This window comes from Leuresthes tenuis, unplaced genomic scaffold (assembly GCF_036924035.1).
Source record: "Leuresthes tenuis unplaced genomic scaffold, fLeuTen1.0.hap1 SCAF_4, whole genome shotgun sequence".
Classification (NCBI taxonomy): domain Eukaryota; kingdom Metazoa; phylum Chordata; class Actinopteri; order Atheriniformes; family Atherinopsidae; genus Leuresthes; species Leuresthes tenuis.
In genome coordinates this window covers 4,945,280-4,959,360 of record NW_027325358.1, presented here as the reverse complement: position 1 = coordinate 4,959,360, position 14,081 = coordinate 4,945,280, and the positions used below count along the sequence as shown (strand labels likewise).

The 14,081-nt window shown below is 41.1% G+C and overlaps 2 protein-coding genes across 2 annotated transcripts in view; one reads left to right on the top strand and one right to left on the bottom strand.

The window, feature by feature from the left end:
* ctnnd1 (catenin (cadherin-associated protein), delta 1) overlaps nt 1-14,081 on the bottom strand; it is a 250,087-nt gene that overhangs the window by 45,124 nt on the left and 190,882 nt on the right. The gene's annotated exons all lie outside the window — the stretch shown is intronic.
* On the top strand, nt 1,797-13,470 carry LOC140305362 (multidrug and toxin extrusion protein 1-like). Its single transcript, XM_072384204.1, has 16 exons — nt 1,797-2,113; nt 2,428-2,529; nt 2,642-2,710; nt 2,899-3,047; nt 3,594-3,636; nt 5,596-5,640; nt 5,746-5,843; nt 6,136-6,233; nt 6,482-6,663; nt 6,762-6,870; nt 8,707-8,782; nt 9,201-9,270; nt 9,356-9,488; nt 9,581-9,675; nt 9,749-9,812; nt 11,157-13,470. Exons 1-16 carry the CDS (start codon nt 1,934-1,936, stop codon nt 11,390-11,392), a joined length of 1,749 nt encoding a protein of 582 aa, XP_072240305.1. The 5' UTR covers nt 1,797-1,933; the 3' UTR covers nt 11,393-13,470.

Sequence of the window (14,081 nt, the reverse complement as noted above, 5' to 3'; positions counted from 1 at the left end):
CCATGTGCTTGATCACATCAGACATGTTCTCTCCAGCCGTCCAGTTTGAGGCCCAAAGAGAGCAGATGGTGCAGAGATGTACAGGTCATGAACAGTGTCTTTATCCCAGAACTACATGGTGAATTATGGGCTGGAGGAATGTTCTGAGCACCCACTGTCTTTAAACATGTTGGACCTGCATCTTTATCACAAACCTGCTGATCCAGAGATGGACTCATGGGAGAAGATCGGTGACTTTGTGCCTCAGAAAGCTCATCAGAGCCTCAACTTCAGGGCAGGTTCAACTTATTCAGCTCATCTTTAACACGGTGACGGTCCCACGGAGCGGTGCTATGATGCTGGTTATCAACTCAAGTCAACTCGGGTTTAAAAAACAAACAAAAAAAAAACCTTGCTTTAGTCAGAAGACTAGGATCTGCGACAGTGGAACACAGAAGGACAGAAAGACAATGGACAGAAAACAGGTGTATGTGTGGAAGTTTGTGTTGTGGTCTGTAAGTAACCTCCTTATTCCCCAAAAAATAAGGCCTCCCAGTAGTCTGACAGAGTAGTGATGTTCACTTTCACAGCATCAACCAGTGATCATGCTGGTGTGTTGGGCCAGTGCCACGCACCTCCACCAGTGCTCTGGATTGCCACATTTTCTGTGGACTTACTCTTCAGCACCTCGGTGTTCCTGTTGATGTGACAGTGGATCATGTCGACTGCAGCCAGAAACTCCTGAACAAGGCAGTAAACTGGTTTCTGGAATATCACTCTCTTTTGAAGAGTTCTGTACAAACTCCTGAATACAGTGATGCCTCTATAGTTATAACCTTGATTATTTCCCCCAGAGCCCTTAAAGAACATTTGTGTAACATCTAGAAAGAAATTCAGTTTCCATAAATATGTGTGAAATCATTTTTTTTTCCTTTCCATATCTGGTCATATGACTTTTTCTATATTCATATGACACCACCACAGTATGAATATTCTGAAAGCCCAGGTTGTTCTGAAAAAAGGATGTAAAATACTTGATTGTACCTCACAGGGCTGAGGTTTAATAAGCATTCTTACACAAGGAGGCCAGGTGAGAGGAAAATAGAAGAATGTGACATAATTAATAGGGTTGGTGGTTAATTTGATGCTTTAGTCTCCCCAAAGGTTTGTTTTGTTATATGTAGGATCGGTGAGGGTAAAAAAAAAAAAACAAGTGACCACTTTTTATGATTTGACATAATGAGTAATTATTTGGTGTATTGTTTTAATGTGTATCAGATCAAACTAGGTGAAGAGAGACAGGTTGAAAGCAGTGAGACAGGTTTCAGATGAGCAGGTAGGAATGGTATCCTCTGACAAGGCACAATTTAAATACAAAAATTTAAAAAAGCAGCATAGACTTGATGTCCTTATTATTTCCTGTCGTGTTCACAAAACACCCCCCTGTGGTTATAGAACCCGAAGAATTGAAATGATGAACATATCTGAGGTACCTTGTAAAAAGCTGGGACAGGACTAGCCAACTTGAGTAATAATTAAATATATAGTTAAAGATTTTCTCCTGCGGGGCATGTCCTCAGACCTGCTTTACGGGCGGGAAGCTCAGCCCCTCTCCCAATGTTCAACTCAAAGTTACGCCCTTGTGTGGAGGTTCTTTACATAATAAGTCTCAGCGATCGGAATCTTATGACGTGCACTTGAATGCAACATGGGGTTAACTCCATGGCAGTAACACCCCCCGAAACAGCAGCAGGAGATGGTTGGCTCTTAGGACACTCCTAAACTTCCAGCACGTGTCCAACCAGGAGGCTCTATAACCTCCGCTCCAGCCTCTCCTCTTTCTCCACCGCCGGTGCAACATCCGACTCACGTTTTACCAGCTCCTCTCTGACCCCGCTGATAGGGAGGCCACGGCAGAAATAAGTCCGCACTGTGTGCAGAGAACATTTCAGATATGGACGGCTCCGGGAAAACACCAGCCACACTCACTGAGGGAGAGAAGGTGGATGTGAAATCAGGTGAAGCAGCGGACTCCGAGGAAGGTTTGGGGTCCTGCCTGAAGAGAATTCATGGTTTCATTCCGCTGGAGTACAGGAATGAGCTGACACAACTTTTCAAACTAGCGGGACCAGTGGTAAGACTGTTGGCACACACTCCGACGCATCAGTGTATTGATTATCCGCTGTGCGCGCGTGCAGCGCGGCCCGCGTGTCTAAACTCAGAGATAAAGGTATAACTGACTGTATTAGTCCAGCACATATTTGCTGTCAGAGTTTCACAGCTTGTGTGTAAAGACCCACACGTGTCTGTGTTATGTAACACTTATTTAATTTAAAATCATTTCTATATATATGTCAGAAACCCAGGCAACATGTTTCATCAGGTGTTATTCAAACAAAATGAAATCTGATTGATGTAATTTACTGTATTTCTCTATTTGAACTCCAGGTGATTTCCCAGTTGATGACTTTCATGATCAGTTTTGTCAGCATGGTGTTCTGCGGTCATCTAGGAAAAACTGAACTCGCGGGGGTGTCATTATCGATCGCGGTAAGGAGACTTTTCTTTCGTCTTTGCCTCTACTTTAATCCCAGAATGCCAGCACCGGTATTATGTTGTTGTTGAGGATTTCCGTTTTTTTCTGTCTTTATTTCACGTGCAGGTGGTTAACGTAACCGGTATTTCCATTGGCACCGGTCTGTCTTTGACTTGTGATACCCTCATATCTCAGGTACTGTTCTTTCATTTTATTTATCTAACCAAGACAAGTACAACTATTACTGCTGGTTCCCAAGTCATCCTGGGGTCTCCTATTAAACAGCTCCACAGTCAGCGTTTGTATCAAGTTAGTTTTCCTTGGTCAGTCATACCCTTTGTTATGGTGTGTTTTCTGAGTGTCTTCTTGTCTGTTTCACGCAGACCTATGGGAGCGGTAACTTGAAGCGTGTGGGTGTGATTCTTCAGAGGGGGATCCTGATCCTGCTGCTGGCCTGCTTCCCCTGCTGGTCCGTCCTCATTAACACTGAACCTCTCCTGCTTGCTGTCAGACAAAGCCCAGAGGTGGCCAGGTCGGTCCCGTGCTGCTTCTCATTCACTGCCCTTGCTGGATGTCTGGTCGTGCGTAGAGTGATTGGAGTTATTAGTAATAATTTGCTCCTCCTCATTACTCCTATAACTACTTTGGGCCACTTGGGACAGAAGAAATCAACTGTAATCTCCCAACAGGAGCATATTTCCTGAAAACGATCCTCTAAACTGACTTTGTCTGTCAGTGACTTTCATCAATAATTCCTTCACAACATTTCGGTTATCTGTTGCTAGAAGATTTAAAACATTAAAGAGGCTGTTTGTTCATGTTCTGACGGCTCAACAACCTGCCCCTTTAGTTTCAACTGAATTCCCAAGATGCAGAAGCTCAGATGGGATTTTTAGCTCCACGGGCAGATAGAGCCATCGAGGGCAATGTTGGGCTACTTGTACATACTCATTCTCATTAAAGTTATCATAAGACATCCAGCAAAGCAGAAAACTGTCTAAGTCAGAGCATCAAATGTCCATTTTATGTTTAGTTACATGTCACAATTTCTCACGAATGCTTGTTTTTCCACATTAAGACTCTCCCAGATGTATGTGAACATCTTCATGCCTTCCCTGCCGGTGAGTTTCACTTTTCATTTGATTTGTCGTTACACAGCACAGGATTGTACAAAACATTAAAAGATGTGGACCTAAATGAGGACGTGAGTTGGCTTTGGAGCTGCCGAGTTGTTTCTGCTCTGGGGATGTTAACATGCCGTCATTCTCTGTGGTAAAGAACGACCCAAACGGGCCCACAGGCAGGATTCAGGAAGAACAAATAAAGTTTAATGAAACTATTTGGCCTCCAAAGGCAGGTGGTCAGACATAGGAATCAGCAATAGAGGCACGAATACACGATCTAACAGTAGGATTAGACAGAGAAAAGGTTTCATTTAATTGGACAACAAACAATTGCTTAATTACACTTTTATTAACCTCTGTAAAGGTTAAAATGAGCACATGCTCTCATATGTTGGTGACTGTGTCTGACGGTTTGGCATGTTCACGAGATATAATCAAATTAAAAACAGTGGATGTTTTTCATTTGCTGATTCAAATGAAAGAAAAGTTTCTTCTAGAGAATGAACATGGCCCATAACTGCTGATATATCTCACTGAAAGCTTTTTTTCCAGTCAGCTTTATGTCTTAAAACCGCGCTTCACGCAGGCTATACCTCCTGCTAACAGCATCTTTGTTTATTCACTTCAAACCTGGAAATGGGCCAGAAGTGAGTCTTTCCGTCTCTGCAGGTTGAGCTTTGAAGGCAGAGCTGTAGCACAGCAGAGAGGGAAGTTTTTATTGGCTGAAATGTTATGTTCCAGCCTCTTTGTAAGGTTAGAAAGCTCTGCTTTAAGTGAGGCTGGGAGCTGCCTGCAGTTTTAGTTTGATGAAGATGAGAAGTCAGGCATTCATTTGAATGTTTTGTGTTGGAGTTTGGGATTTCTGAACATTTCCATTTTCACCGTAAACTACATTTCAGCTTCACCTGTGGACTCTCTAGAATATAAATCTATGGGAGTGTTTGACATGCCTGCCCCCTCTCCACAAATAGTCAGTTGCTTTATAACAATGGAACCAGGAAACATGTGAGACAATGATGTTTTTGGACTGAGAGAGTTGTAGTTGGTCATTAACTGACTGTACGCAGCAGAATTTTTTAGAATCAGCAGAAAAGATATTTAAGCCTTCTGTTGATGAGTCACATTAATGTGATGTCCACAGTTATTATTCACTATTGACACTGAAGTTATGGTTTTCTTCCCATTTATATCGATAACCTGAGCAAAAATAACAGACAGAAAATAGGATTTCTGCAGCAACAAGGTGATTCCCAAAGAGCTATTAGCTGAAAACTTGGCATATCTCAGCATGGTGTGCAGTGTGTCCTGAAAACATTTGAGGAAACTGGACAAGTGGAGGACAAAAGAAGAAGTGTCAGGCCTAAAAAAACTATCTACAGCAGATGAACAGGATCTGAAAGAAAAGGCTGAGCTATGCCAAATGACACAAGAAGTGGACTGAAAATCAGTGGCAACAGGTCTTATGGAGGGATGAATCCTCCCCAGAGCCCGGACCTCAACATTATTGAAGCAGTGTGGGATCATCTGACAGAGAACGGAACAAAAGGCAGCCCACATCCAAAGAAGAGCTTTGGGATGTCCTTCAAGAAGCCTGGAGAACTATTCCTGAAGACTCCTTAAAGAAATGACAGAAAGCTTGTCTCAGAGGGTTCAGGCTGAGTTGGAGAATAAAGGAGCTCAGACCAGATGTTCACTTTAAAGCTGCTTAAAGTTACACAAACTCTGTTTTCATCTTGTTTACTGTTCTTTATTTACTGTTTCCATATGTTTTTTTATATTATATTTTTTCAATTATTCTTGGCAATATATAAAGAAACGAGGGGTGGCTCGAGACTTAAGCTTACAGTCCTGAACCTTTGCCCGCTGCTTTTCAGTCGTCTTGTCCTTTAATCAGTAATCTCCTGTTTGAATTCTGTGTAGGTGACACTTTATCAACTTTCTGTTTTCTGTCCTCAGGCCTCTTTTATGTACCAGCTGCAGGGGAGATATCTCCAAAATCAGGTCCAGTTGCTTGACACACACACACACACACACGACCACTGATATGTTTGATAAAGTGTTGAACGTAGTTTTTTTAAATTAACACTGATCTCTTTTGTCTAACAGGGAATTATATGGCCTCAAGTTATAACTGGAGCAATTGGAAATGTCCTTAACGCAATAATAAATTACGTCTTCCTGTATCGTCTGAATCTGGGTGTTGCGTAAGTTTCTCTCCATCATTATTGATTGCTGGTGTTCTATAAATCCCAGTCTTATCAAGTACTTTTTTATAGTATTTTTCAAGGTAATTATATAACATCACTTACTGTGTAATATTACTATAATATCAGTTCCCACCTTATATATGTTACTGACCTAAAGTAAATTCATTAAATGTACTCCACACACTTAACTGATCAACTTATCAGTGCGATTGATATTATATTGACTTATTTGTCATTTTAGCTGTGGGGTCTATCGACTCTTCATTCGTCTTCTGTTTTTATTTTCCAGTGGATCTGCAGCAGCCAACGCCATCTCTCAGTACCTACTGGCTGTGGTCTTATTTATTTACATATGCGTGAGGGGTCTGCATAAGGCCACGTGGGCAGGTCAGTCTATCCAGATGCTTTTGCATCAGTCACCATTCAGCTCTGTGTTCTTTCACAACAGTAGTTGACTTTTTAAGTATTCCAGTGGGTAATGGTTGACAGAGTTCGCAACACTCCATAATTGTGTAATTCAGTGTGCATTACTTTTCAGTCTATTGTGAAACACTTGTAATAACTGAATAATTTAACAGAAAGTCACAAGATACATGCAGTAAATGCATAGAAACTGACCCACTCTGCTTCCACAGGTTGGTCACTCGACTGTCTGCAGGAGTGGGGACCATTCGTCCGTCTGGCTATCCCAAGTATGCTCATGCTTTGTCTGGAGTGGTGGATTTTTGAGGTGGGAGGATTCCTATCCGGTATCATCGGTGAAAACGAGTTGGGGGCTCAGTCTGTGATATACCAGCTGGCTTACATAGCTTACATGGTAACTCCAGAGTGTTTCTCAGTTATGAAGCTTCTCTGTTGGTGACATTTACGGTTATAGACTTTTGGGAATTATAGTTGATGTTTATTTTTCCGTAGTTTCCTTTGGGATTCTCTGCTGCTGCCAGCGCACGGGTCGGGAACGCTCTCGGTGCAGGAAACATAGAGCAGGCCAAGCTGTCGTGCAAAGTGCCCATCATCTGTGGATGTAAGAGCAACAACACACAGATGTAAAGCACACAGTCACATTGACTTTAAAGTTGTTGCTTCCCATCAGCTTCAAATCAACCATTTACATGAAACTGCTGGGAACACAAGCTGGTGTCACTAAACCAGCTCAAACATCTTTGAAGCAGATATATCTGGTTGTAAATGCTGTGTCTGACCACTCTGTCCCTAATTGGCCGGTGAGGACTGATTTTTTTTTTTTTTTTTTTTTAAACCATGCAAAAAAATCCACAACGTTAAATTTAATTAAACAAAATTCAGTCGGCCATTTGATATCAAGATGACAGGTACCTCGGACTCAGGACACAAGTGCAGGGTCAGTTTGGATTCAAAGAGTGTTTATTAATATTTAACAGCACAGGCAAGGCAGGATAGGATCTCCAAGCAGAGCAAAGTAATGGGCTATGAAAACCTAAGCACTCTCCTCAGTAACTATGGCGGAGGACTATGAAAGTTAACAAACATAAATCTGTCCACGCTGGGAGGAAAACAAAGGGCTCTTTAATTTAACAAAACAAAGACACGCTCTCCTAATGAGGCGGATTTAACAAAGGATGGACTCTTACAAAACAGAGGCACTATGAAACTTTAACTATGAACTTAAAGCTCGCCTTTAACGGCGGCACAAAAAGGTCTTAACGAACAAACACAAATCGCTTCACTAACGGAGGTTTCTATGAAACATTTACCAACCAAAAACCTCTCCAAACGGGAGGAACAAACAAGGCTATGAAACTTACCGTATTGAATAAATAAACTAAGACTAAGTACAAGGATAAATTACAAAACAAGGTAGCTCTGCAGGAGGATCGCTTCACTGCAGGCTTGTGGACACTATGGCTCAAAGTAAGGCTGGTAATCAGGCTCATGAGAGGAGACAACATACTGGCACGAGACAAGAAACGCAGACTATTTGAACACATGAGAGACCAAAGGGAACAGGTGGAAATACCTGGGAATCAGGGAAGACAATGAGACGCCTGACACGGGAGGAAGGGCAATGTACCTGAAACGAGAGGGGAAAGTTAGTGCTTTTTCAAAATAAAACAGGAAGTGACGAGCAAGACATGAAACAGAACGTAAATCGTGACACAAGATTAAATTAACAGTTAAATTAGCAAATTAACACAATTAACTCCAGTGTAATTTGATCTGAATGCAGCAGTCTGTTTGTATCATTTAGAGGTAATTACAAACAGTCCTGAGCAAAAATGCTCAATAACAGCAGCTGTGACGGGGTTTTTGTCAGTTTCTGATCCAAATGGCTTGAAGAGCTTTTTTTTTTAAAGCTCTAATGTTGCTTTAAAGCATCTAAAAATGTTTAACTGTTTCTTCTACAATGTCAATAGAAAACCGGCACTTTCTACAATAGCTTTTTAGAATAGAAATAAACCTTTTAATGCATCAAAGTCACCCAAAAGCTTTAAAGATATTTTTTAGTATGTGTTTGACTTTGAGTTATTAGCACAAAAAAGATAAACTAAAATTAAACTGAACAGTTTAATCAGCGTCTGGATGACTCAGACAACTCCCTGGTTTTATTTTGACACAAATGCTTTTTAGTGCTGCTGTTTTAGTGGAAAGGTTACAATTCTGTGCAGGTTTTCTGAGGATTTACAGGTCTACACTGGCCTCTGAAACTCTTCATTTGGCTGTTTAGCTCACAGATTATGATTGTTCTGTAATTCATTCTAATCACGATGTCCTCGGTTTAAGTTGAATTTTCTCTGGGTCTCATTTTCACTTCTCTCCCTTGAAATTAATGTTTGCAAACACTTTTTTTCATTCTGTTCTCTGCTTCATTTTGTTGTTGCAGTCTTTACGGCCTGTGTTGTTGGAACAATTCTTGGTGCCTCTAGAAACGTCATCGGATACATTTTCACCACAGAGGAGTAAGTAAAACAGTAGAAAAAAGCATCAATCAGTCTGTTCAAACTGTTAAACATCAACTGAGGTCAACACCTGTCATGCTGATGCCAGATTAAACACAGCTAAGCTATGCTATGCATCCTATTCTCTCAGAGCCTGTCTCAGCTGCCCATTTTCATCTGTTTCAATTAACAAAATCAAACCTTATTAAACTCAACTGATAACATGGACTAAGATGCATTTTATGCCAGTTTTAGTTGTATTGGAATCTTTTAAAACACTGATATTAAGGTTATTTGTCAGTGTTTTAATCTGGATGTATCTAAAATACATGTTTCAAAGGTCTGAATCTGTCTATCAAATGAATTTGCTGTCTTGAGATATTTTCAGATACACTGAAAGAAACTCTATGTTCTGACTGTCAATCTGCCCGTTCCACAGAGAGATTTTACAGAGGGTTGCTGATGTTATGATCATATTTGGTTTCATGCATCTTGCTGATGCTGTTGCGGTAAGAAACAGTTTTACGCCCACACATTAAACAAGATTCACATATGAACATGTAATTTGACCAAATCTGTGTTTGCTGCTCAAAGGGTGTAACTGGGGGTGTCCTCAGAGGAGCAGGAAAACAAATGATTGGTGCTCTGTGTAACCTGGTGGGCTACTACTGTATTGGCTTCCCCATTGGTGTGTCTCTGATGTTTGCAGCCAACATGGGGATTGTTGGTAAGAATGAGTTACGATGTATTACAGTTTAAATGCAGCCCTGCCCCCTGACTTGTCTTTAAAACTTTAAATCTCTCTGATCTCTCCAAAAGGATTATGGACAGGACTTACAGTTGGTGTGTTAATGCAGGCAATTTTCTTCATCTTATTTGTGTGGAAACTTGACTGGAAGAAGGCTGCAGCAGAGGTGTGTACCTGCATCTTCAACCTATCAGCCGCTCACTTCTTCACTCAAAACACTAACAACTGTCTCCATACAGGCTCTTGTAAGAGCAGGAGTTCAGACCAAAGAAGATAAAGAGATGGTCAGGATGGAAGATAAAGGTGAGCTTGAACACACTGACTGAGTTTTTTTTATCAGGCTGCCCTGAAAAAAAAAATCTGGTCCTTATCAGACTAGAACATGTTCAACTTTACTGCTTCCAATGGAATTAGAAGGTTAATAGCAGTCAGGTGCTGCTAATCAAATATATCTTATTAATTGATCATCAGTCAGTGTGAGCACCTCTATAAAAGCAGAAGTTGTGTCAGTTTGCTGCTCTGCAGCATTCAGGTGTGTGTTAACACGATGCCAAGGAGGAAAGACATCAGCAATGATCTTAGAGAAGCTGCCCATCAATCTGGGAAGGGTTATAAGGCCATTTCCAGACTATCTGGAGTCCATCATTCTACAGAGAGAAAGATTATTCACAAGTTATTCACAAATCTACAGGCCTCAGTTAGCATGTTAAAGGTTAAAGGTCATGACAGCACAGTTAGAAAAAGACTGAACAAGGATGGCTTGTTTGGAAGGGCTGCAGGAGAAAGCCTCTTCTCTCTAAAAAGAACATGGCAGCACAGCTTAGGTTTGCAAAGCTGCATCTGAACAAAGCACAAGACTTCTGGAACAATGTCCTTTGGACAGACCAGAGCAAAGTGGAGATGTTTGGTCCTAATGCACAGCAGCACGTTTGGAGGAAACCAAACACAGCATATCAGCACAAACACCTCATACCAGCTGTCAAGCACGGTGGTGGAGGGCTGATGATCTGGGCTGGTTCTGCAGCCACAGGACCTGGGCACCTTGCAGTCATTGAGTCCACCATGAACTCCTCTGGATACCAAAGTATTCTAGAGTCAAATGTGAGGCCATCTGTCCCACAGCTAAAGCTGGGCTGAAACTGGCTCATCAACAGGACAAAGATCCCAAACACAGCAGCAGATCTACAGCAGAATGTGGGAAAAAGAAAAGAATCAAGGTGCTGCAATGGTCCAGTCAGAGTCCAGACCTCAGCCTGACTGAAATGCTGCGGTGGGACCTTAAGAGAGCTGTGCAGAAACCAATGCTGCAAACCTCAATGAGCTGAAGCAAGTGGGCCAAGATTCCTCCACAACCATGTGAGAGACTGATGACGTCACACAGAAAACCATCACTGCAGCTCACTGCTGCTGGAGCTGCTGCTGCAAGCAGACTTTGTTTCTCACACACTGCTTCAGTGTTTTAAATTAGCTTTAGTTGAATAAAAAAAGACACAGTGTGATATGTCACATGTTGTTATTCATTTTTAGACCAGATAAGGACCAGATGACTCGTTTACTATATCCTGATGCCTAAAACCATAAAACTACAAGATTGTGTTCTTTTTTTGTGTTCAGTGTGTTCACATTAAAGCTTTGTTTTGCAACCAGACTGTAATCACAGCCAGACCCAGGTCAGTGTAACAGCATCCAGTCGTGATGAGGAGGAGCACACGTACCAGGAAGTGTCCGTACCCAACCAGAAGAAACCCGCCACCACTACAGTGGGAAACGTTCTGTCGGTGACGCAGCTGGTTTTACGGCGTGGTCTGACGTTGCTGGTCATGGTCATCGTCCTCGCCGTTGGAGTCGTTGTTTCAATCTTCCTCACCAGGGTGCTGAAGTGACTCCTCTGATGACGCACATCTTATCGTCAGATTGATGGTTGTCAGGTCTGATAGCACAAAGTTCTAGCGAGTTATATTTTTGTTAACTTTGCGTCACTTTCTCCTGTGAAAAGGCCAGTTGTACTGCTGAGAAGCAACTTTGTGCAATGTTTAGACAACAACCCTTATCATATCAAATGATGCCGCTACTCAGTGCCAGAGAGCTGAATCAGATAAGATGATAAGCCAAAGAAATCCAGATTTTACCTTAGGCCTTTAAAGAAAGGCTCATTCTCTGTTTCTAATATGTAAGTTACACCAGGTAGGTGTCTCCTGTTATAATAGCCACAGAGAATTTGATGAAAGCTTGTTTTTGTCGCAGTCTTTAATGAATAATGGGCCTCATGCAGCGACATCACCTTAAGAGCCCTTAATGTTCTTATTTTTTATCAGAAATAAGAGAAGTCAATAAGCATCTGATGCTCAGAAAGTAAAACCGTAAATGCAGTTTATTTATTATTCAGCTTCAGATTTACCAATCATCCAGATCTGCTCCTACCCAATTGTGTTCACTTATAAATGCCAGCTGATCATAAATTTGGCTGATAAGCAAAGATAATTTTCCTGTAAAAACGAATAATAGAAGAGCAGGTTTCAAGTGCTGTGGGACAATATTCAGCTACATGCCAAAGATGTGAAGAGAATCCACCAAAAAGAGACGAATAATTGATTCTCCAGAGAGTCAGCGCTGCACAGGAAAACCAAAAACTCAGCAGCCGTTAAATATTTGTTGTGCTGCACAGCAACTGGACCTAAAAGTAATGAAAATGGGAGCAAAAACACTCGCCGGCCGAAGAAGTTTCCAGTCAGAGGCTCCGGTTGCCTCCTGTCCAGGGTAAATAAGGCAAAACACTTCTTTATTTAACTGTAAATACAGCAAAGACAACACATCAAAAAGTTTGAATTAAAGAACTCTTGTTATTTAGATATATATCAGGAATATAAAGAGGACATTTTAAATAAGAGAAGCACCAACTGTGAAAATATGGGTCGATAGCTGATACCAGTTGTTTTTGCCATTGTTTTCTTCCTTTAATATCAGGGATAAAATTAAATATACATTGAGAAAAAATAACAGAACAGTTAGTATTTCAGCCCTTCCTCACACTGCCTTTCATCAGAATGTATTAAAAACCTTTATTATAGCCTTCTAACAGTTTTAGAAGCTGTTAAACTATTACTCGCTCTCAGACTTTCCAGGACTTGGCGACCAAACCAAATGTTTTTGTGCTCTGATCTGGAATTAGGCCGACACCCGTCGGATATTTGCTGAATCTGCAGCTGCAGGCTTATTGTGTGAGTTTGAGGGCAAAGTCAATGCAACATCACGGCCACACCGTCTGTGCACATTATCCTTTCTGCCGATAGACCGATTGCAAGCTGAATCCTGGCTGATACCGATGTGTGTGCGGCTCATTTCAGGGCCAACAAAGAATTATATGTTAATATAGTGGATAATACTTATTAGTGTCAGCATTTGATGAGTTGTCTTTATACTGTTTACAAAGAAATACTGAATGTAAATATCTCTATTTAATTTCTATGCTGCGTCCTATTTTTCCCCATCTGTGCAGCTCTGTTCTTTCAGTGAGCATTAAAAGATTTAAATATACACACTGCATTTAATATAATGCATGACTTTAGAGTCTTTTTAACATTTGTAGAGGTTGAAAATTAGATCTTTCTCATTTCTTGGTAGGAGTGCTCCCGACCAGATAAGATTTTCTCTGATACCAGAGCAGTTGATCAGATAACAGTGCAGATCAGCACAGGTGAGGTTAAGGTTTTATTCTGGACCAACATCCTTTAGTTCTGCTCAGCAATCATCACTTTTATCTTTAGGGTTGTCTTTTTGCTGCACCGAATCACAAGATTTACAATGTTTGTTAGTGTTTTACTTTAGATTCATCTAAGAACTTTGTGGTTATGGTGTAAATTTTATTAACAAAATGCAACAGAGCCAGTTAATAATAAAAAAAAGCAAAATACCAAAGAAGTTTTTGTCACTGCACAAATAAACTGAAAGATTATTTGTATAACTGTGTTGTGAGTGTATTTGCGACGGTCTCCGTGTCTGTTTCTTTTCTCTGACGCTCACTGAGATCACGTTTCGAAGGTCAGCTGAACCACATGAAGCTTTGGAGATTGGATGCATTTCATTCGCTTTTTCCCGCACCTTCCACATTAACTATGATGTCACTGATCTGGTCCAATGGTCTTAATTCTTCCTTTCTCACCCAGACAATCTGTCTCTTTTCAGTCCTTTTTAAATCTTATTTCTGCCGTCATTCTCCTTCTGGGCTACGCGACCATGCATCCCACCTTCTTCTCTCGCCCAAGATTGACCCTCAACAGAAGCCCACCACCAGCGTTTGGACCTTTTCTATCGTCCATCATGTCACGTTCTGCCTTGATGCAGCATTCCAGTTCATCCATCAAACTTTATTCCTATTATTTGTACAACAAACTTTTGTACAGATAAGTTTGAGGCAGCCTGTCATTTGATCTCTTCCTCTGTATTTATTGGAAGAAGTGTGTTAGAGATATTTTCACTACTTTGTTATTTGAAAATCCCTGCATCTATGTCCTGTGTCCTGCCGGTTCGTGACAATGATATTATCTTCCAAATAGTTTCCACAATTAATCAAAC

Bases quoted from the DNA above. Each gene is read 5' to 3' on its own strand.
- LOC140305362 (XM_072384204.1), top strand. From the start codon at position 1,934: ATGGACGGCTCCGGGAAAACACCAGCCACACTCACTGAGGGAGAGAAG. The intron at 9,489-9,580 runs GTAAGAATGAGT...TCTCTCCAAAAG, and splicing joins AGCCAACATGGGGATTGTTG to GATTATGGACAGGACTTACA. The intron at 9,676-9,748 runs GTGTGTACCTGC...GTCTCCATACAG, and splicing joins GGAAGAAGGCTGCAGCAGAG to GCTCTTGTAAGAGCAGGAGT.